The 24,088-nt window shown below is 45.4% G+C and overlaps 1 protein-coding gene across 1 annotated transcript in view; it reads right to left on the bottom strand.

Annotated features, from left to right (window-relative positions):
* Nucleotides 1-24,088, bottom strand: part of grip2b (glutamate receptor interacting protein 2b) — a 146,597-nt gene that overhangs the window by 105,027 nt on the left and 17,482 nt on the right. The window contains exons 5-8 of the mRNA XM_059944303.1: nucleotides 18,379-18,465; nucleotides 16,368-16,443; nucleotides 15,004-15,149; nucleotides 8,205-8,352 (exon numbers count right to left, since the gene is read on the bottom strand). Coding sequence (XP_059800286.1) covers nucleotides 8,205-8,352; nucleotides 15,004-15,149; nucleotides 16,368-16,443; nucleotides 18,379-18,465 — 457 coding nt within the window. The remainder of the gene's footprint in view (nucleotides 1-8,204; nucleotides 8,353-15,003; nucleotides 15,150-16,367; nucleotides 16,444-18,378; nucleotides 18,466-24,088) is intronic.

Below are 24,088 nucleotides of genomic sequence, written 5' to 3'. Positions count from 1 at the left end.
CCATCCAGATTCAGGGGTTCAGCTCAAGGCTAACAATCCTGACTGGTAAAACAAAACTGTTACAGAAACAGCAATGAGGAAGAACCCGAGATTGTGTGGCTAAGCATAGCTTAAATGCCATCTGTAAATTTGCTGAAGATACAACCATTGTTGGTAGAATCTCAGATGGAGACAAGAGGGTGTACAGGAGTGAGACATGCCAACTAGTGAGTGGTGTCGCAGCAACAACCTTGTACTCAACATCAGTAAGACGAAAGAGCTGATTGTGGACTTCAGGAAGGGTAAGACAAGGGAGTACATATCAAACCTCATAGAAGGATTAAAGGAGGAGTCCATGAGCAGTTTCAAGCTCCTGGGTGTCAAGATCTCTGAGGACCTAACCTGGTCCCAACATATTGATGCAGCTATAAAGAAGGCGAGACAATGACTATACTTCATTAGGAGTTTGGAGAGATTTGGTATGTCAACAAAAACACCCAAAAACTTCTATAGATGTACTGTGGAGAGCATGCTGACAGGCTGCATCACTGTCTGGTATGGAGGGGCTACTGTACAGGACTGAAAGAAGCTACTGAGGGTTGTAAATTTAGTTGGCTTCATCTTGGGTACTAGCCTACAAAGTACCCAAGAGATCTTCAAGGAGCGGTGTCTCAGAAAGGCAGCGTCCATTATTACAGAACCCCAGCACCCAGGACATGCCCTTTTCTCTCTGTTGCCATCACGTAGGAGGTACAGAACCCTGAAGGGACAAACTCAGCAATTCAGGAACAGCTTCTTCCCCTCAGCCATCTGATTCCTAAATGGACATTGAATCAGTGAATACTACCTCACTTTGAAAATGTGTATTATCTCTGTTTTTGCATGATTTTTAATCTACCGTAAATCTACCGTAAAGGCCGAGAATTTGGCCCTAAATTCTGGTCCTAAAATTAGGGGGTCGGCTTATACAGAGGGTGCCAACTTTGGAAAAACGAATACACGGAAGACAGGTCATATTTATTGGCTGTTTTTGAGACAAATTCATTCCACTGTCGACACATGAATTCTTTGAATGGTTTGTTTAAACTCACATCTAGTGGCTGGAGAACGGACATCAAACCACTGGAGATGACTTTCAGCTTTCAATGCTGCTTTTGTCTCACTTGACAAGTGCACTTTGAACAAGTCCCAGACAAGTAGCGACTTTTCCTTCCTGAAATCTTTGGGACATCAACGCCACACCTCTTTAATCTACTTCAAGCAACCCGCTTCGTCCATCCAGCAGCGTTTTTGGATGTAAACAACAACACCCCATGGGAATTTTCTGAGCAATCTTTGTTTTCTGTCTTGACACAAGATCACGTCTATTCATAAATCGGGTGCACCAACTTTGCATAGCTTTGAAATTTTCACTGACCTCATGGTGTTTTTTGTCTCATTTCAATGCTTGGACTCAAATCATTTCTCTGGTGACAATGCATCCAGACGATTGCTGGTGATTCACACACTCTAGTACTTTTTCTTCCAGTTCTGGCCACTGGTATGTTTTCCCGCGGTTTGCGCATTTCATCTTTGCCGTTTCCCTCAGCATGTCCTCTGCCTTTCTCCATTCTCACTTGTTTCTCATTTACACTAAACTTCTTAGCAACTGCAGAATTATTTGTTCCTTTAGCAAAATCAACAACCTTCAGCCAGCATCATATCGCATTCATTTTAATCTTTTGTACATGCTGTTTGCAAACTCAATACTGAGTACACATACTGATCCCGCCACCCCGTGTTGTGTTTCAGCAAGATTACAATGGGTTCTAAATGGTTTTATGGGGGTTACATTTCAGAGGATTCTTTTTCATTGGAAACCTAATCCAAAATTTCCCTCTCTGATTTATTTATTAAGAATTCGCTTATAACGCTCTTCAATGTGTAGGCCTGTTTTCTTAGCAGGTACTGGTTCACAAAATTTCCAGGTTCCAGATCCTGTAAAGCTGGGTACTGGCATGTGAGATCTTGTGATCTTTTCTAGTTAAATCAAAAACCTCTACAAAAGAGGTCAGCTTATACAAAGGTAACATAAAAAAGTCACTTTTTTAATCTTGAAAATGGGGGTCAGCTTATACTCTGGAATATAGAGTATTCATTGCATGTATACGGATGAAATGGCCTACAGCTAACATGACTTCACTGTGGAAGCAGTTTGACGACGATGTCAACCAAATTCTGGAGGCAACGGCGAAGGGAGAGGTCGATAGGAAGTTACAAGCCGTGACAACAATCATTGTCAGCATCGCAGCTGAACGGTTCGGAGAAGAGAAGAAGAAAGGCTCCAGAACGCCTTACTCGAAGAACCAAAGAGCGTTGAGGATCCGCAGCATCAGGCAGGAGATGAAAGCACTGAAGTCCCAGTACGAGGAGGCAGGAGAAGAGGGGCGCATCGGCTTGGCCCAGCTAATGTGTATACTATCAAAGAAGATCAGGATTCTCCACCAGGTAGAGGGGCATTGGAGATGGCATCGTGAAAGGGCCCGAAAATGTGCTGCCTTAATCACCAACTCCTTCAAGATCACCAAGGAGTTGCTGGGGCAGAAGCACAGTGGGAAATTGGCCTGTTCGGAGGAAGACATAGACCAACATCTGAAGAGGGTATACAGTGATCCTGAAAGAGAGCAGGATTTAGGAGAGTGCAACATCCTGATAGACCCCCCGTGAACCGGATGTGCAGTTCGACATGTCAGAACTGCAGCTAAAGGAAGTCAGGGAGGTCGTCCGCAAAGCAAGGGCAAGCTCAGCTCCAGGACCAAGCAGCACCTTGTACAAAGTGTACAAGAACTGCCCCAAACTCCTGCTGTGGCTGTGGAAGATTCTGTGAGTCTTCTGGAGAAGGGGGAAGATCCCAAAACAGTGGAGAGTGGCTGAAGGGGTGTGGATCCCAAAGGAGGAAAATGCCACCAAGATAGACCAATTCCGTATCATCTCCCTGTTGTGTGTCGAGGCAAAGATCTTCCTCAGTGCTGTTTCCAATAGGCTGCACACCTACCTAGCAAAGAACACCTATATCAATACATCAGCCTAGAAGGGTGGCATTTCAGGGATGCCGGGCTGTCTGGAGCACACCGGTGTGGTGACACAGCTCAGCAGGGAGGCCAGAGAGAACAAGGGCAACCTGTCAGTGCAGTGGCTCGACCTGGCAAATGCACATGGCTCCATTCCACACAAGCTGGTGCAGCTCACACTGACCGGGTATCATGTCCCCAGCAGAATCAGAGACCTTACCCTGATTATTTCAGCAACTTCAGGAGCAATTACATCAAGCTGGCACAAGGTGGAGATCGGCATCATCACAAGGTGCACTATCTCAGTGACACTGTTCTCCCTAGCCATGAACATGCTCACTAAATCTGCTGAACCAGAGTGCAGAGGGCCCAGAATGAATTCCGCTCAACAGCAACCACCTATCAGGGCATTCGTGGATGACCTCACAGTCACCACAGAATCAGCCCCAGGCTGCCGGTGGATCCTACAGGGGCTCGAAAAGCTGGTGGAGTGGGCCCGGGTGCGTTTCAAACCAGCCAAATCAAGATCTATGGTGCTGAGGAAAGGCAAGGTGGAGAACAAGTTCCGGTTCAGCCATCCCAACCATCACAGAAAAGCCAGTCAAGAGCTTAGGTAAGGTTTTTGACAGCTCTCTAAGGGACACGGCATCCATTCAGGCAACCTGCACCGAGTTGGATGGCTGGCTGAAATCCGTGGACAAGTCTGGCATACCTGGGAAGTTCAAAGCCTGGGTGTATGAGCATGGCATTCTTCCCACAATCCTGTGGCCCTTCCTTGTCTATGCAGTTCCGATCTCGACAGTCGAAACCTTAGAGAGGAGGGTCAGCAAGCTCCTCAGGAGATGGCTGGGGCTGCCAAGGACCCTGAGCAGCATCGCCCTGTATGGACACCACGACAAACTGCAACTGCCCTTCAAATCCCTGGAGGAGGAATTCAAAGTTACAAGAGCCAGAGAAGTGATACAGCACAGGGACTCAAGTGATCCGAAGGTGGCTAGATCAGGGATCCAGGTGAGGACCGGCAGGGAGTGGAGGGCAGAGGAAGCTGTTCAGGAAGCAGAGGCAAGGCTGCGTCACAGGAGGCTGGTGGGAGTGGTCACACGAGGCCGAGCTGGGCTAGGATCCTTTCCAACTCCCCAAATGGACACCATCAGAGGGCAGGAAAGGCACCATCCAGTTCAGGAGGAGGTGAGAGCAGCAGTGGAGGAGACGAGAACCTGCAAGACGGTGGGAATGAAGCAACAGGGAGCTTGGACAAGATGGGAGAATGCGGTGGAGAGGAAAGTGACCTGGGCTGAGCTTTGGAAAGCCGAGCCACACCACATCCGATTTCTCATCCAGGCAGGGTACGATGTACGATGAAGCCCATCAAACCTGCACACATGGGGCAAAACAGAGTCATCAGCGTGCCCACTGTGTTCCAAGCGAGGAACCCTGGAGCACATCCTCAGCGGCTGCACAAGGGCACTTGGTGCAGGATGGTACTGATGGAGGCATGGTCAGGTCCTGAAGACCATTGCTGAAGCCATCAGCGCAGGAGTGGAGTGGGTGAAGCAGTCCAGACCCTCTAAGCAGGCCTTTGTCAGAGCTGGGGAGCAGCCAATACCCACCAAAAGAACATCGGCAGGTATCCTGACCACTGCAAGGGACTGGCAGCTGTTGGTGGACCTCGAAAGGCAGCTGAAGTTCCCCAACCATATCGCAGCCACCACTCTGCGACCAGACATTGTCCTTGTGTCTGAGTCTATGAAGCAAGTGGTGATGCTGGAGCTGACAGTCCCAAGGGAAGATCACTTGGAAGAGGCCTTTGAAAGGAAGCTGTCTAAGTACACAGGACTGGTCAGCAACTGCCAGCAGGCTGGATGGAGAGCGAGGTGTCTCCTAATGGAGGTTGGTTGTAGGGGATTCGCAGCCCATTCCTTAGCCAGAGCCATCAGCAATTTGGGCATCAAGGAAGAGAGGAAGAGGAGAGCCATCCGCAGTACCACCAATGTGGCAGAGAAGGTCTCAAGGTGGCTTGATGATGTGTCCAGAAGCATCAGTAGATGTATGTACACAGCTGTAATCTATTTATTTATTCTTCTTCTATATCATGTATTGCATAGAACTGCTGCTGGTAAGTTAACAAATTTCACGACATATGCCGGTGATACTAAACCTGATTCTGATACATCGGAATGCAATAATATTCTCAAATCTCCCCCTAGAGTTATATGACTGAGAGTAGGATTCCTGAGAGGAAGCAACTGCCACAATGAAGGAAGCCCTGGACACATCGCAGATGGAGGAGCTTCATTGCTGCCCTAAATATCAGCAGCATCATGGGCAGTAAGTGAGTAATTTTGGGCCAAGACAGGAAATAAAGGGGGCAGAAGCTAGAATAAGGCTGTAGGGGAGGGGATGGATTAGCAAACTGACAGGTTGTAGGTGGGACCAGGTGAGGGGGAATGTGGATGGGTGGGGAATAGGGGAAAATGAAGTGAGAAGGTGGAATGTGATTGGTGAAAATATATGGAGATCAAGAAGAAAAAATCTGATAGAGAGGAGAGTGAACCATAAGATAAAGGGAAGGAGGAGGGGCACCAGAGGGAGATGATAGGTGAGAAGAGAAAGAGTGACGGGGTCAGAATGGGGAATGAAAAAAGAGAAAAGGGGAAGGGGGAGAAGTTAGTGTAAGTTGGAGAAACTGATGTTCATGTCATCAAGTTGGAGGCAGCCCAGATGAAATACGAGGTGTTGCTCCTCCAACCCGAGAGTGGCCTCATTGTTGCATTAGAGGAGGCCATGGAGCAACATGTCAGAATGGGGTTGGGAACTGGAATCCAAATGGGTGGAATTTTCTCATAACCTTCCAGAGACGGAACACAATGTGTTCAGGTCTTAGCACTGAGTGTGAGATTGGTAGGAACAGGAGATCTGGGGGATAAAATTTACCCCTTCTGCTTCGGCCTCCAGAGTTCCTACAGCAGCCATTGGCTAAATCACTGTTATACCATAAAGTCATGGAGACGTACAGCACAGAAACAGGACACACTGATTCAAGGCGACCAATTACACTAATCCTACCTGAGTCCCACGTTCTCATCGACTCCTCCTGGATTCTGCCCCTCAGCTGCACTCGAGGGCTAATGCACTTTAGCCCATTGACATGCATGGCTTCGGAATGCGGCAGGATACTGGAGCTTCAAGAGGAAACCCACACGGTCACAGGGAGAACGTGCGAACTCCACACAAACAGCACCCGAGGTCAGGATCGAACCCAGGTCTCTGGCATTGCGCAGTAGCTGCTCTGCTGGTGAGTCTTTGTGCCAAAACAGAAGACAGACCACAACAAGCTGGCCTTCCACACCCTTCAGCAAGAGCCCAGCAGCTATAAGCATCAATACTACCCGTGCAAGCTCTCTCTCCACTCTATTTCCTTGTTCTCATTCTGTCCTACGTTCATCTATTGCCCGACATTTGTGTTAAATCAAATATTTTTAAAGGCAAGTTCACGTATGTTCATATGGCTAATGAAAGCATGGCACCATGTTTCCACCCCTGGAGACTGAAGAGATGAAGGGAGTGCAGAGGAAACATTAATCCTTTAACCAAGTACAAAGCTCAAGAAGCATTCTGCAACCTCTTGAGGTCCCTGTTGATCATTGCCATCTCATCACAAAAAGACATTGATTTAAGAGGCTTGTTAATGATCCCAGAACACTGCAGAGAGATTTAACAACAATGTGGCACTTTGTGGCGTTCTGAAGGCACTAACAAGGCTGTCATTGCTCTGAAAGAGAAATGCGACAATGACAAAAACAATCTATTTGTTAGAAGTTGAAACACAGACATTGGCCAGCACTCCAGGGAGAACTCAAATAATAACAGAAAATGTTGGAGGCAGCAGCAGGTCGGGCGACATCTGTGGAGACAGAAACAGAGTTATTGCTAAATGTTAAAAGTCCATCATCAAGAATTAGAGAATAGAATTATAGAAATGCACAGGATAGAAATGGGCCCTTAGGCCCAGCTCACCCACGACAACGGTGATATCTGTCTATGCTAATCTTGTTGACCTGCATTAGGCCCCTGTCCCACTACTGTTCTTATCCAATTACCTTTAAAGCAATGTAATTGTTTCTACCTCCTCTGGCAGCTCATTCCAAATATTCACCAGCCCCTGTGTGGTAAAAGTTCTTTCAGATCTGCTTTAAACTTCTTCCTTCCCACCTTCAGTTTTAGGCTCCTATCTATCTATGTCCCTTTTAATTTTGTAACCCTCTTTAAAATCACCTCTCAGCATCCTACAATGAACTCAACCTATCAAAACTCTTCTTGTAACCACAGGCAACATCCTGGTGAATCTGTCCTGCACCCTCTATTGCTACATCGTTCCCATAGTGTGGCAAGCAGGACTGTACACAATACCTCAAGTGCAGCCTAACCAACTTACTATACAGAAGCAACATGGCATCCCAAATCTTATACACAATGACTTGGCCTATGTGGATTGCCTTCATCACCATCCTATCTACCTTAGTGGCCCCTTACAGGAAACTATGCAGCTGGACTCTCTGTACATCAACACTTCAAAGGTCCCTGCCAGTTAGGATGATAGGTCTTCAACCTGAAAGGATAAATCTGTTTCTCTCTTCACAGGTGCTGCCTGGCCAGCTACGTCCTTCCTGCAAATTCTGTTTTTTATTTCAGTTTTCCAGAACAGCAATTTTATCACCTCCAGGGGAAACTCCCCCACACTTCTCTGAAATTATCGCAGCTAATTTAGAATACACAGGCTTCACATTTCATTTGAAAGAATAAACACAAGAGATTCTGCCGATGCTGGAAATCCAGAGCAACACATACAAAATGCTGAAGGAACTTAGCAGGTCAGGCAGCATCTATGGAGATGATTAAAGAGTTGATGTTTCAGTCCGAGACCCTTCATCAACTCTTTAAACCTCTTCATAGATACTGCCTGACCTGCTCAGTTCCTCCAGCATTTTGCGTTCAACTGAAAGAAACCACTTTTATTGGGCAGTGCTCCTTCAGTACCGTAGTTGAGAGTCAGTGGAGTCAGGATTTCCAAGAGCTACTCAGTCAGATTCAGATCCAAGGGCCTGAGTGATGCAGCCTAAAAACTTGGCCCAGTTTCCAGAGACAAGGTCCTTACTTAAATCAGAGAGCACAGACCTGTCCACAATGCTGGCTGCTTTGATCTTGTCGAGGATGATGACGTGCTTGTTATGATGCATTCCACTGGACAGTGATATCCCCAGTGGGCAGCCCGGAGTTTTGGTGATCTCCACAAGCAAAGGACCAGAAGCATTGATCACGGAATCTGAAAGACAGAACAGCCACTGCTATAACCACAAGACTGCCTCTCTCCAAGCACCCACACCAGGACCACTAGACTCAAAAACAGTTACTTCCTCCAAGCAGTCAGGCTGACCAACCCCTCCACCCCACTACTACTTACATATCACCTTGTGACACTTTATGTACGCAAAATCAGTCAATGTATCCAACAGTTACTTGTACATCGTGGTCTATAGGATTGCTTTTATATTTATAATTATTGTGTTTGATTGTGTCATTTATGAGAATGTTTTTTTATGCTGCATCAGATCCAGAGTAACAATTTAAGGAGGAGTAACTTGCATACTGAAAAATGATAACAAGCAATCTTGAATCTTGAACCTTCAACTCCTTCCCAGTGCTGAAATTCAACATCAGCTCCGACGAAGAGTTCCATGCCTGGAGCGTCAACGCTGCCTCTTCCCTCCACGGACACTGCCTGACATGCTGAGTCTTTCCAACAGTTTGATTCCTAGTCAGTGCTCCCCAAATCACTGGTGAGGCACAATCGCCAACTTGCTGTTTTTCAAGTTTTATTATTATTTTATTTTGAGATACAACATACTAACAGGCCCAACGAGCCCATGCCACCTAATTACACACATGTGACCAATTAATCTACTAACCCGGATGTGGCAGGACCCCACAGGGTCATGGGGGGATGTACAGACAGCGGTGGAATTGAACCCGGGCCACTGTAATATTGTTACACTAACTGCTACCACACTGCGTTTTATTATCCACTTCAATGAGGCCTTACACACCCCCCCCCGCTAACTGCTAGTTCATAGGGTTTTCCTGAGCAATGTATTGCAAAATAATAAATTAATTTAATTCTCACGGCATCAGAGAATAATGGAGATACAGCAGTGAAACAGGCCCTTCGGCCCACTGAGTTCATGCTGACCATCAGACACTGATTGACCCTAATACTGCACTAACCTCATTGACATTCACCTCACATTCCTATCAGATCTCTTCAGAGTGAAGCCAGATACGGAGCTCGTAATCCATCCATCCAGCACATTGATGGACAGTCAGGGTTACACACTATGGAATCAGCTCTTCAACCCAAGGGTCCAAGCCAACCAACAGCACCTGCTTAGAAGATTAAAACAATATAGCACAGGCACAGGCCCTTCAGCCCAAGATACAGTATCTATGCTGAACATAATGCCAAATTAAACAAATCTTATCTGCCTGCACATGATCTAGGTCTCTCAATGCCCTGCATATTCTATAAGCCAGTGCTGAAGCTATATACAGTAATTCTACATTACCCCCATTTAATTCTCCACATAGAAAGGAGACACAGGAGACTTCAAATGCCACAATCTGGAGCAACACATGAAGTACTGGAGGAACTCAGTGGGTTAAGCAACATCAACTGATGATAATGGGCTGTCTGGTGTTGGGTGTGTGTGTGTGTGGGCTGCTCCCAGTACATCCTAAGGTTGTGTTGGTTAGTAAATCAAACAACGTATTTCACTGTATGTTTCAATGTACGTGTGAAAAATAAATTAACTTGAACCTATAGTACAAACTTCAAACAAAACGCAATGACAGGCACATTAATGGGGAGAAATGGACGGTTGACATTTCAGGTTGAGACCATTCATCAGAAGGGGGATGGTAGGGTCTCCCAGTGGCTACCTACTTCAATTCAACTTGTCATTCCCACTCTGACTTGTTGGTCCTTGGCCTCTGGTACTGCCATGATGAAGAGAAACTCAGGTAAAGGAGCCACACCTCATATTCTGACTGAGTAGCCTCCAAACCCGGAGGAAAAATCCGGAGTCGGAGTCCCGAAGGCGGCTGATTGCTGAACCCAGCACCGACACGGCAACTCCTGTGATGCTGCTGGCGCCAAACCATATCGACTCGTCGTTCCTTTGGACCTGTCGTCAGCATGGAGAGGGGGGTCCCACTGCACGGGCAACAGACGGATCTCCATATCAACTCTCCCCTGGTTAATGCCCTGGAGAGGCCACTCCAGCTTCACTTTATAGCATCAGCCAAACACGGGAAGCAGCAATTACCGGTTATAAGTCATAATGCTTGATTGGCGTAGAGCATGGCGCCAGGGGTTGCTTCTGATGGTGGGAGAGACCATCGTGTTCCAGTGGACAGCTACCGCCCACCTCAAGCTGGGCAGCCCCCAGCCAATAAGATGCTGTCCCGCCGCAGTCCGACTTCCTCTTTGGGTGCATGGGGGATAATGGATTATTCCACGAAGAATTGACTGTAGCTACTGCACGAGACAAGAAAGAAAACAAATCGAATAAGACAACATCCCCCAAGTTGGGATGTTGGAATGTCCGCATAATGGTGACTGAACTTGACCAAAACCTCAAGGATATCGAAGAGGCACGAGAAACAGCAGTCATTAACAATGAGCTACTAAGGCTCAAGGTAGATATAGCTGCCCTACAAGAAGCACGTTCGGCGGATTCAGGTACTCTGAAGGAAAGGGACTACACATTTTTCTGGCAGGGAGCCCCACGAGCATGGAGTGGGTTCTGCCATTAGGAACTCCTTGTTGCAAATGGTGGAGCCACCAGAAAATGGATCAGTACGACATATGACTCTCCACCTACACACCAGTCATGGCCCAGTATCTCTCGTCAGTGTGTATGCCCCTACCTTGAACTCCACCTCTGAGGCAAAAGACACGTTCTATGACAAAGTAGAAGCTGTTGTCAGGAATATTCCCCGTGATGAGAACCTCGTTCTCCTTGGTGACTTCAATGCCAAAGTGAGAGCCGATAACGATTCCTGGCTGTCTTGTCCTGGCCACTTTGGAATTGGCAAAATAAATGACAATGGACAATGTCTCTTGGAGTTCTGCTCCTGTCACGGCCTGTGTGTAACTAACTCCTACTTTCAGATGAAGTCACAGTACAAGGTCTCATGGTGACATCCACGATCTAAACACTGGCACCAACTAGACATGATCATCACCAGGCGCTCTTTCATCAACTTTGTACTAATCACCCACAGTACAGACTCCAATACGGATCATGCTTTAGTATGCTGCAAGATCAAACTACATCCAAAGAAAATCCACTACTCCAAACAAACTGGAAAAGCTCGGATCAACACAACAGAGATGAAACAGTCAGAAAAGGTTGACCAGTTTGCCAAGTCAGTACAGGGTGCTGTGACTACCTCCTCATGGGGAGATACTGCAACAGAACAATGGTAATACCTTCACGACATCATCCACAAATCAGCACTCTCTATCTTTGGAAGAAAGACCACAAAGAGCAGTGACTGGTTTGAGGCAAAGTCCAACATTATGACTCTTGACATCGAAGCCAAGTGTGCAGCTCTCACAGAGTACAAGCACTCACCATCCGACCAAACACTCCAGGCTCTTCAAGCTGCTGGAAACAAAGTGCAACAGACTGCATGGCAGTGCACAAATGTGTACTGGCTCCAGCTCAGTGAAGACATTCAGACAGCAGCTGTGACAAGACAACATCAGATCAATGTATGATGGTATCAAGAAGGCCCTTGGCCCATCGCAGAGCAAGACAGCACCCCTGAGGTCATCCAGCGGTGGAATAATCACTGATAAAAGCAAGCAGATGGAACACTACTCTGAGCTCTACTCGAGGGAGAATGTTGTTGTTAGCTCAGCCATTGATGCCATCGATTGTCTACCAGTCATGGATGGACTCGACTCCGAACCAACCATTGAGGACCTCAGCAAGGCAATTGACAGTCTGGCCCCAGGGAAAGCTCCTGGAAATGGTGGGATTTCTCCAGACCCGATCAAACACCACAAGAGCTCAGTCCTCCAACCTTTACACAAGGTTATCCGTCAGTGCTGGAAGGAAGGAGCCGTACCACAGGATACGCATGACTCCAAAATCGTCACTTTGTACAAGAACAAGGGTGATCGGAGCAACTGCAACCACTATAGGAGTATCTCCCTCCTGAGTATTGTTGGCAAAGTCTTTGCTCGTGTAACTCTGGCACGTCTACAAACTCTAGCAGAATGGGTCTACCCTGAGTCCCAATGTGGTTTTTGTGCAAGGAGGTCAACTGTTGACATGATTTTCTCACTCCGTCAACTCCAGGAGAAGCACAGGGCACCACAGAAACCCCCTCTATGTTGCTTACATTGACTTGACCAAGGCATTCAACCTTGTCAGCAGGAATGGGCTCTTTCAGATTCTCCTCAAGATCGGCTGTCCCCCGAAACTCCAAAGTATCATCAAGCCATTCCATGATGGTGTCTGGCTGGTGGCGCACTGGCATCAGCGCCGGACTCCAGAGCGAAGGCTCCCAAGTTCGAATCCAAGTCGGGCCACCCCCTAGCATGCTTTCCATTCATGCTGAGTTGTCATGTTTTTACTGTGCACTGTACCAGCAGTTATGGTCGAAATGACAATAAAAAGTGACTTGACTTGAGGGTCGAGCTAGCAACTCAGCCTCATAAAAAAAACAAGGGTTGAGTCAGGGACATTCATATTTTGGGTTAACCCAAAAGGAGGCCAATCCTGACACCACGCGTCAGACAAGAATGGCTAACTGGTGCGACACGCTAAAAAAATTTAAAAATTCCATTACAACATGAGGGCTACTGTTCAGTTTGACGGCAGCTCATCAGAACCCTTCACTATTCATAGTGGAGTCAAACAAGGATGCGTGTTGGCCACAACATTATTCAGCATCTTCTTCTCTCTGCTATTGAAGCACACGTTTGGGATGTCGACAAAAGGCATCTACATGCACACCAGGTCTGATGGGCGGCTGTTCAACTCTGCGCACCTGAGAGCAAGAACAAGGGTGCGAAAGATCTTAATAGTGACATGCTCTTTGCCGATGATGCTGCTATAACCTTGCACATCAAACAGCAACTACAAACTCTTATGGATCACTTCTCTAAAGCATGCAAGGACTTTGGGCTTACCATCAACCTAAAGAAAACAAATGTCCTTGCCCAGAACGTAGTGGAGACACCAGTCATTACCATCGACAATTACGAACTAGAAGTGGTCCACGAGTTCACATACTTGGGGTCAACCATTAGCGACACTCTCTCCCTCGATGCTGAAATCAATAGACGTATCGGCAAAGCAACATTGATCCTTGCTTGACTCTCCTCACAGGTTTGGGAGAATCCGAAACTTGCTACAAAGACCACGACTGCTAAGTACAATGCGTTATCAGCACCCTCCTGTATGGTAGCGAGACTTGGACCATCTACTCCAAACAGGAGAGGAAACTCAATAATTTTCACCTGAACAGCCTTCGCCGTATCCTCGGCATCACCTGGAGAGACAAAGTCCCAGACTCTGAGGTCCTCTCCCACGCTGGACTTCCCACAACGTGCACACTTTTAAGACAACGCAGACTGCACTGGCTGGGCCACGTCCGTCGTATGAAGGATGGTAGACTGCCAAAGGACATCCTCTATGGAGAACTAGCATCAGGCTAGAGGAATGGTGGTAGACCCCAGCCTCGCTTCAAGGACACCTGCAAGTGTGACATGAAAGCCTTAAAAATCAACACAGGGCGCTGGGAGGATACGGCAGATGACCGCAACAAATGGCGAGGTACTCTTCAGCAACACCTAGAGCAAGGTGAAAGAGTGATCCTGTGTCAGTTTGAGGACGGAGAGCACAGCAGACAACAATCCCACAACACCCTACACATGCAGCAACTGTGGCAGAGCCTGCCATTCCAGGATCGGCCTCAATAGCGACAGTCGACGCTGCTCGACAAACCAGTGACTACCAGAGGCGCAGTACCTATGGTCAACCACAACCGACGGAAGCCACACACACAGCCTCCAACTTTAACAGGGCAAGTTTACTTTTTCCCAGAGTGCGGGTCCCTGGAATGCACTGTCTGGGGTCATGGTGAAGTCAAATATGATAGAGACGTTTAAGAGGCACAGAGATAAGCATATAAATATACCCAGTATGGAGGGATTTGGCCGTGTTGTATCCAATATTCAAAGGCATTTCAGGATGTATATTGTACACATTTCTCTGACATCAAATATACCTTTTGAAACCTGTTGAAACATATAATGAGATCATTTTCAAATGGATATTTTTAACAATTTAAGAGGGAATAAGATCACCTATAAAGAAAGACATCAGCCTGCATCTCTCTGGCTGTCCTGAATGTACAAAGAATGAGGGAATGGAGAGCTCAGTTTCATTCTTTGTACACTCAGGACAGCCAGAGAGATGCAGGCTGATGTCTTTCTTTACGGCTTCATAAGGTTTCCTCTCGTGTTCATGATTCAGTGGAAGCCCTTGTACCTATAGCCCCTCAGAAGTCCCATTGCATGCCGGAGTGGTTAGTGACAGAGTGGCACCGTATTGAAGGTACCAGGACTAACGGGTAAAATTCTAAAGGAATATGAGAACAAAAACATTTTACTGGGAGGATGCTCCCGTTTTCAATAACCAAACTCTATAACAAGGGCCAAGACTCCATGCTCAGTGGCTGGAAAATCCTCTTGTTTTTTCAGGATTATACAGTGTACTGCTCAGCCATTATTTCACTGCACAACCCTCGGTCAGGAGTCCCGCCACTGGGAATAATCTCATTCTCAACCTCTAAGTGGGAAGAAAAGACTTCCCTGCCAGCGAGGCTCTATGCTCCTTACCCATGATGTTGACGTCGTACTCAATCTGGTAGACAGCTTCCTGACCACACTGTCGCAGGATGTTCATGGCCTCTCCATGACTGACATTGTGTAGCGGAATCCCATCCACACTCAGTAATCTGTCCCCAACCTTCAGCGTCCCCTCCCTGCAAACACACAGAGGAAATATTAATCTTTCTGCGCCGATTCCCTCTGTGTCACAATCTGGGGAGCTTTACAGTTCCAGGACCCAGAGTTAGACATCGGCCTCTAAGCCATACTGCTGACTCACTTGAGAGTTAGCCATCTTGTCCATAATGGCAACATGCACTTCAGATGCTTCAATCACCCATGATTCAAAATGACAGGCAGTAACAGCAGAACAACAATGGCCTGAAGACTGCTACATGCATGTGGAGCAAGAATGACAGCAGTTAAATGCCTTTACTGTACTACATGCTTTAACTCGATTAAATGCTCTAACCTTTATCTGTAAGGGATGCAGACTCAGCTGATACTTTTAAACGCCAGCTCAAGAACGATTTATTTAACCTTGCTTTTAATTAACATCATTTTGTCTTTTATTTTTATGCTTGGACTTTATCCCACTATAAAGCATTTTGAACTGCATCATCTGCATGAAAAATACTCTATAAATAAGTTATTATTACTGAATCATGTTAGCCACGGGACACACTGGGCAACTTCCAGCTTGGGAGCGACGAACCAAGAATGGTGAGATGAAAATGTTTGCACTCAAAAACCAGCAGAAGAATGAGCCTTCTGCACATAGGAGGCAATCGTTTCACCGTGCAATAAACCAGCCGAATGCACACTTGCCATATTCTCGCCATCAATTTGATATGGTTCAAAGACGTGGCATTCAAAAGCAATAAGGGACATGTCCTGTTGGATTGGTTTATTATTTTCATACACACTGAAATATAGTGAAGAGCTTTTGTTTATGTGCCCTCCAGACTGATCATTCCATATGTAATCACATTGAGGCAGCAGAAAGGAAAGCAGAATGCGGGATAAAGTGTTAAAAGTGTAAAGTCGTTCAGGAGATCAAGGACAAGAGAAAATCTGCAGATGCTGGAAATCAAAGTAATACACACAAAATGCTGGAGGAGCTTAGTGGCCAGGGTGCATCTATGGAAGAGTACAGTCAATGTTTTGGGCCAAGGCCCTTCATTTGGACTAATGATGAAGTGTCTTGGCTTGAAACATCAACTGCTTACTTTATTCCATAGATGCTGTCTGGCCTGCTGGGTTCCTCCATTATCTTGTGTGCATTACTGGGAGATCAAGAGTTCATCTTCTCATGTACAAGTGCTTTAATTTGGCTGTTTTCATCCCTAATGCTCAGAGATCCATCAGGTTACCTGTCAGCTGGTCCACCAAGCCTCACATGGGTCACCACCAGAGCACGGGACTTGTTCCAGTCTTCATGGGCTCCACCTGCAAAGCAACATCCATTTCCTCATTTCGTCCCTCAGTGAGACAGATTCCTTCTCTGCCAACAGCACAGTTAACAGCCTCTGCAGGCAGACAGAAAGGCCTCACCTCCAAAGCCTCTCATAAAACTATCTATCCAAGAACAGTGGCATGGGGGATCACAGGTACTCATGGAAAGGGAAGGAATCTCAGGACATGCAACAGAGATTCCACCATTAAGATAGAGAAGAGTTAGGGAGAGGCCAAGATGGAGTCAACCTAGAGAGGAGATTTCTATTAGTAGGACAGGCTAGCTTCAGAATAATGGGATTCACTTTAAAACTATGATGAGGAGGAATTTTTATGGCTAGAGGGCAGTCAGTGAATGGAATTCATTGCCACATAAGGCTATTGAGGCCAAGTCATTGGATATGTTTAAGGCAGATATTGATTTGTTAAGGGGCTTAACAGCTACAGGGAGAAGGCAGAAGAAAGAGGTTGAAGGGAAAGTTCAGTCATGATCGACTAGCAGACCAGACTTGTTGGGCTAAATGGCCTAATTTTTCTTCTTTATTTTATGGCGTTATAGTGTAAACCAGCAAGCATAATCTACTACCTCAAGGTAATACAGGACTTTAAGCCTCTCCCATCATCTTTTTTGCAAAATAAGATTCCTTATACAGTCCCTCTCCAGGTTACAAATTCCTGTCTTGCAAGCAGCCTGTGCATGTAAATAGATGTTTGGGAGACCAGTGTGGCTGACTTGCTGTCTGCAGCTGGCATCTTCTGCCGTGTGACAACTTAGTCCTTTGTTCTGGTCATGAACAGTTCACAGCATCAGAACCTTGTCGTGACCTGTAGCAATTTTTCGGTAACCACAAAGACTACCTTTGAACTTCTGACATCAGCCTTCATGCAATAGTTGCAAAGAAAAAAAATCACTCTTTCCAGTGTTTACAAACTCTTTAGTGTCACAAGGAAGATTTTTACCTGCAACAGCTACATGTGGGGCTTCTGTAGATTTACCTATGGCATTGCTCAAGGCTTCTTACGTTCTGTCTGGGGGTAGCGATCAAAGCCATGGAAAGCTAAAGGGCATGGATTGGTATCTGAATCTGAACATCTTGGACCCAAATTACTCATCAATGACAGGATAATTTTGGCTTTCGGGTTAGGAGGCTGTGTGGCCAAATCTCTCACTAGCCATTTGGACAATAGTCCACTACTGAGATATTGCTGCAATGTCATAGTTCTTACCCCTTCAGGTGAGACATGAGGCACAGCCTCAGAATAAAGGGACAACCATTTACACCTGAGATAAGGAGGGATTTCTTTAGCCAGAGGGTGGTGAATCTATGGAATTAATTGCCACAGACGGCTGTGGAAGCCGAATCACTGGGTGTATTTAAGGCAGAGATTGATAGGTTCTTGATCAGTAAGGAGGTTAAGGATTATGGGGGGAAGTCGGGACAATAGGCTTGAAAAAACCTGGCAAGATTGAATGGCAAAACAGACTCGATGGGCTGAATGGCCTCCTATCTCTTAGGACATTCTTGTGCCCAGCCAATGCTTCATCACTACTACAAGAAGCACCGATTTCATTGTTAGTGGGATCTTTCTTTGCAACACACTGACTCCTGCATTTCTCATATCACAACAGCAAATATACTGCTAAAGTAAAACATTGGCTGTAATATATTGATAGGTCCAGAGTAGATTCAAGGTGCTGGTTAACTTTAAGTGTCGCATCATACTGAAAACATTTTGTTCTGATCTCATGTCCTTACAACAGACACTTAGTGAAGAGTTCTTGTAAAATAAGAGGGTTGTATTCTAACCTGTAGTGAACAATGATTTACCATGCACTTGTAAATACCTAGTCAGCTTGGACTGGACCATCACCAAACAAAGGAGGAAGGAAAGGAAGAGGGAAAACATGGAGATAACAAAATGACGAACCCCTCATCACAAAGCCAAAGCTGTTGCCTTCTTTGTACAGTGAGATTTCGACAGTCTTTGGAATAATTCTTGAATTGTTTTCTGGAACTAGAATAAAAATAAAATTTTGTTTAATACACACATTGAAGCAAGTGTCAAAATCTTCATCAAGCAGTTAAGGCTGTTCAACGCCTCCACCCTTTAACTCACCCCCATCAACCCCACGATCACTACCTCCACAGGAGCCACTCCTCTCCAAGTCCCTCAGCACCCTTCATTCTCCCCCATGGACTGCCACTTCACACTTACACTCCACACCTCATGCCTACACCAACAGTCACTGTCCTGCCGCTACCCAGAAGAGTTCCTCCTGCCAAGAGTCACTTTGTCACCTTACCACTTCCTCATGCCACCTCATGTAGAGATACTCCTGCACCTCGCGTCACTTTGTGTACTATACTACAATCAGACTACCTATATAAGCTAATCTCATGTATATGTGGCCACTCAAACGGTTACTTATTGAGCTTTATGGGAATGCCTTTATTTTTATATATTGTGCTTTTTTGGTTTTTTTATTGTGCTCTTTATGTTTATTGTGTCTTTATTCTGCATCGGATGAGGAGTAACAATCGTTTCACACTCTCGTAACAAAGAACAGCAATAAACAATCTTGAATCGAAGTCAGGAGCTACAGTACACATCCCAGTGGAGTGTTAATTGATCCTCAGTCAATGCTGGGTGTTGTAACAAGTCGCAGTGGTTTCGATATGACAACAGAGTGCAGATACTGGGGGCCTTTTCTTTACAGACGGTACAGAACAGGCATCTTCCTACCTATTTAACCCAAGTGTAATCATAGGACAATTTACATTGACCAATTAACTGACTAACCAGCATGTCTTTAGAACGTAGGAGGAAACCGTGGCACCCAGAGGGAACCAACACACTTACTGGAAGGATATACGAAGTAATTAAAAGATGATGTTGGAAATGAGCTGTGACATCACCATGCTGTAGTACAGCCATGCTCACCACTATACTACTGTGTTGCTTGTACTCCTTCCCCTCTCCCCACCCTCTGTCTCTGCTTTTGCTGAATTCCTTGCGAGTCCCGATGAAGGGTCTCGGCCTGAAACATCAACTGTCTCTCCTCCTCCATGGATGCTGTCTGACCCGCTGAGCTCATCCAGCATTTTGTGTTTGTTAACTAGAGCAACACAAAATGTGCCGGAAGAACTCATCGAATCAGGCAGTTTCTGTGGAAGAAAATGGACATTTGATGTTTCCGGACGACACCTTACTTTAGTCCAGATAAAGGGTCTTGACCTGAAATGTTGACTGTCCATTTCCCACCACAGATGCTGCCTGATCTACAGTGTTTGGGATGTTAGATTTGCCCCTATCTGAGTATCAGAAAGGGAACAAAATAGCCAAGGCTCTCAGTTAATTGTGTTAATGAATGCTCAGTGACTCAGATTGCAAGTGTATGTGATAAAGTGCCAGGCAAACTGAAAGGTCTTAAGGTGGCTAAGTCACTTGGACCAAATGGACTACATCCCAGAGGCCTGAGTGAGGTTGCTGAAGAGATAACAGATGCATTGGTCATGATCTTTCAAGAATCACCTGATTCTGGCATGGAAGATTTCAAAAGTCACTCCACTCTTTAAGAAGGGAGGAAGCAAAAGAAAGGAAATTCTAGGCAGATTAGCCTAATATCAGTGGTTGGGAAAGTGTTGATGGCCAATATTAAGGACGAGATTTCGGGGTACTTGGAAACTAATGATAAAATAAGTCAAAGTCAGCATGGCTGTTATGGTTCTTTGAGGAAGTAACAAGCAGGGTAGACAAAGTTGAGGCAGTGGATGTCATTTACTTAGATTTTCAGAAGGCATTTGATAAGGTGCTTCACATGAAGCTGCTTAACGAGATAAAATCCTGTGGAGTTACAGGAAAGATATTGGCATGGATAAAGGAATGCCTGAGAGGCAGGAGGCAATGAGTGGGAATAAAGGGGCCTTTTCTGGTTGGATGCCAGTGACTGTGTTCCTCAGGGGTCAGTATTGGAACCGCTAGTTTTCACATTGTTTGTTAGTAATTTGAATAATGGAATTGATGCCTTTGTGGCAAAGATTGAAGATGGTACAAAGAAAGGTGAAGGGGTAGGTAGTGCTGAGGAAGCAATGCGATTGCAGCAGAATTTAGACAAATTGGAAGAATGGGCAGAAGAAGTGGCAGATGGAACACAGTGTTGGGAAATATATGATAATGCATTTTGGTGAAAGGAAAATAGTGCAGACTATTATCTAAATGGGGAGAAGGTTCAAACATCAGCAGTGCAAAGAGACTTAGGAGTTCTCGTGCAAGACTCCTATAAGGTTAATTCACAGGTTGAGTCTATAATAAAGAAGGCAAATGCAATGTTGGCAATTATTTCAAGGGGAATAGAATATAAAAACAAGGAGATAATCCCAAAGCTTTATAAGATACTAGTCTAGCTGCATTTGGAGTATTGTCAACAGTTTTGGGCCCTTTATCTCAGAAAGGATGTATTGTCATTGGAGAGAGTCACAAGTTCAGGAGGATGATTCTGGGAATGTAGGGTTTAACATATCAGGAGTATCTGGCAGCTATGGGCCTGTACTCATTGGAATTTAGAAGAATGCATGGGGATCCCTCTGAAGCATACCAAATGTTGAAAGGACTAGATAAGGTGTATGTGGATGGGATGTTTCCTCTGGTGGCGGTGTCCAGAACTAGAGGCCACAGCCTCAAAACTGAGGAGAACCTTTTAGAACAGAAGTAAGGAAGAACTGTTTATCCAAAGAGTGGTGAATCTGTGGAACACTCTGCCACAGAATATGGTGGAGGTCAATTCCATGGGTATATTTAAAGCAGAAGTTGATAGATTCCTGATTGGCCAGGCATCAAGGGTTATGGTGAGAGGGCAGGAGTATAGAGTTTAATGGGACCTGGGATCAGATAATGAAATGTGGAGAGGATTTGATGGACTGAATGGCCTAATTGGCTCTTATAGTCATATAAAGTTAAGACCAGGCCAGACTTGTTATTACAGATAAAATAATCCCTACCAATGAGTTCATCTGCAAGAGACAATGTCTCATGAAAATGAAATCCATCAGGAACCCATCATCCAGGTCATGCCCTCTTCTCAATGCTGCCATCAGATAGGAGGAGTATGAAGACCCACACATTTCTCAACAACAGCTTCTTCCCTACCACCATCAGGTTCTTGAACTGACCTGAAAAACCATTACACTGACTCCGACTGTATTTCTATTTCTCACTCTCACTCTCCCCCTCTCCCTCTCTCTCTCTCCCTCTCCCTCCCTCTCTCTCTCTCTGTCTCCCTCCCTCTCTCTCTCACTCTCTCTCGCTCTCTCTCACTCTCTCTCACACTCTCTCTCGCTCTCTCTCACTCTCACACTCTCTCTCTCACACACACTCTCTCTCATTCTCGCTCTCTCTCACTCTCACGCTCTCTCTCTCACTCTCTCTCTCTCTTTCTCTCTCTCTCTCTCTCTCTCTCTCTCTGTCTCTCACACTCTTTCTCAAGTTGCATTAATGTATTGTTACTGGAGATTCTGTAGATGCTGGAAATCCAAAGAAACACACACAAAATACAGGAGGAACTCAGCAGGTCAAGCAGAATCTACGTAAGGGAATAAACTGTTGATATCTTGGGCCGAGATCCTTCACCGTCCGAATGAAGGGTCTTTGCCCGAAACATTAACTGTTTATTTCTCTCTGTAGATGTTGCCTCACTTGCGGACGCCCTGCAGCATTTTGTGTGTGCTACTAGTGTCATCATGCTTATTCTGTTGTTGGGTTACGTGGAATTCTGTTAATTTAAGTTGATATAATTTAGGTTTGTCATGTTTGTAATGTACTGCTGCTCAAAGAGCTAATTTACAAGAATGTGGATCCAGTATACATAAGACTATAATATTAAAATGGAACCGGAAGCTGTCTGGCAACCCACGGTCATGGCTGAGAACATTAAGTGTGATGGACCAGAGGTCAGTCAACACCCAAGGGACAGTGTCCAGCTTTTACTCCAGCTTTTCCAAGGAAGTTGAAAGAGAGAGTTATGGCATTGTGCCTGAACTCACTGCCATTTAGAAATCTGAGGGGAGATCACATTAAAACCTTTTGAATATTGAGAGGCTGAGATACAGTAGACATGGAAAAGATTTTTCCAGTAGTCGGGGAGTCCAGGACCAGAAGACCCAGCCTCAGAATAGAAGGACGTCCCTTTAGAACAAAGATGAAGAGGAGTCTCTTTAGCCAGAGGTAAGTGTATCTGTGGAATTCACTGCTACAAACAGTTGTGGAGCACAAGTCATTGGATACGTTTAAAGCAGAAGTTGATAGGCTCTTGATTAGTAAGGGTATCAAAGATTATGGGGAGAAGGAAGGAAAATGGGGTTGGGAAGGATAATAAATCAGCCATGATGGAATGGCAGAGAAGTCGCAATGGGATGAATGGCCTAATTTTGCTCCCATGTCATATCTTATGAAAATGGACCCTTCCATCAGCAAGTTCACTCTGACCATCAAGTCTCACTGTCCTACACTTTATGTTAACCAGTCTATCTTCAGGCCATGCCACTCAGGAACTTGTGTTAATATCATTTTGAAACTCTGTGTGCTGGGTCATAACTATATATTCTGTGTGTGGGTTTATGTATTCTGTTTCGCATCTTGGTCCCAGAGGAATGATGTTTATTGTTGAATGACAATAAACGTGAATTTGAACTTGAATTTGAAGCGCCCATTTATGCTGATGCCATTTTGTCCTCTCCACACTCCCATCAGCTAACTGACAGGTTCAACATGCTAAGGCCAGTTTGAAGCAGCCAATTTCCTACGAACCCATGTCTTTGGAAAGTGGGAGGAAAGCCGAGCACCTCAGAGAAACACACACAGTCACATGGAAAACATGCGAACTCCACACAGTCAACACCAGAGCTCAGGACTGAACCGGGGGCCCTCGACTTGTGAATTAGCAGCTCGGCTAATGGTGTCACTCTGCTGCTCTGCATTACATAATGTTGCAACAAAGGTCACGCTGTTCAAAATGTCCAAATTAGTTTTAACTATGATGTGAAAAATAGCCCCAATCTCTTCTGCCTAGTTTGCTCTCGTCAGTTCCTTCCCTTTCAATCCATATCTGCCCGGTTTAATTTGCAAAGCTGACAGCCACGAAATTTGTTTCAAAGCAAAGCAATAAACATGCTATACAGCCACGACTGTACACTGTACTTCACACACTAAATTTCCTTCCGATGATCATTGAATCAATGGGTATCACACAGCTCCTGATATTGATCAATTACTTTGCAGACATTATTTCTGGGTTGACCACTTATCCGGGAAATGAACTACACAAGCACGAAGCTGCGATAGTGGTGTCCTCCTCCTCTCTATTCCAAGTCCCTTCCTTCGACCTTGCATCAATAATCTCTCTTCTGAGGCCCCTTAACAACTAGCAACAGGCTGCTGTTATCTACTTAGCCGATCGATAATTCCTTCACTTGGATCATCCTTGGATCTACATTGATCCAATGTAAAAAGACCCATTTTTAAAAATAATTTCCTTCATGTTTATATTCTTTTCTAGCAGGAAGTACCCTATTGAATTCAAAATGCTGTAAAGATAAAACTCTGTACCAAACTCAAACCTTTCTCCTTTATCATGTAATGAATA

This window comes from Hypanus sabinus, chromosome 19, assembly GCF_030144855.1.
Source record: "Hypanus sabinus isolate sHypSab1 chromosome 19, sHypSab1.hap1, whole genome shotgun sequence".
NCBI lineage: Eukaryota > Metazoa > Chordata > Chondrichthyes > Myliobatiformes > Dasyatidae > Hypanus > Hypanus sabinus.
Note: the sequence above shows the minus strand (reverse complement) of the source record. Positions and strands in the feature narration are given on the sequence as shown.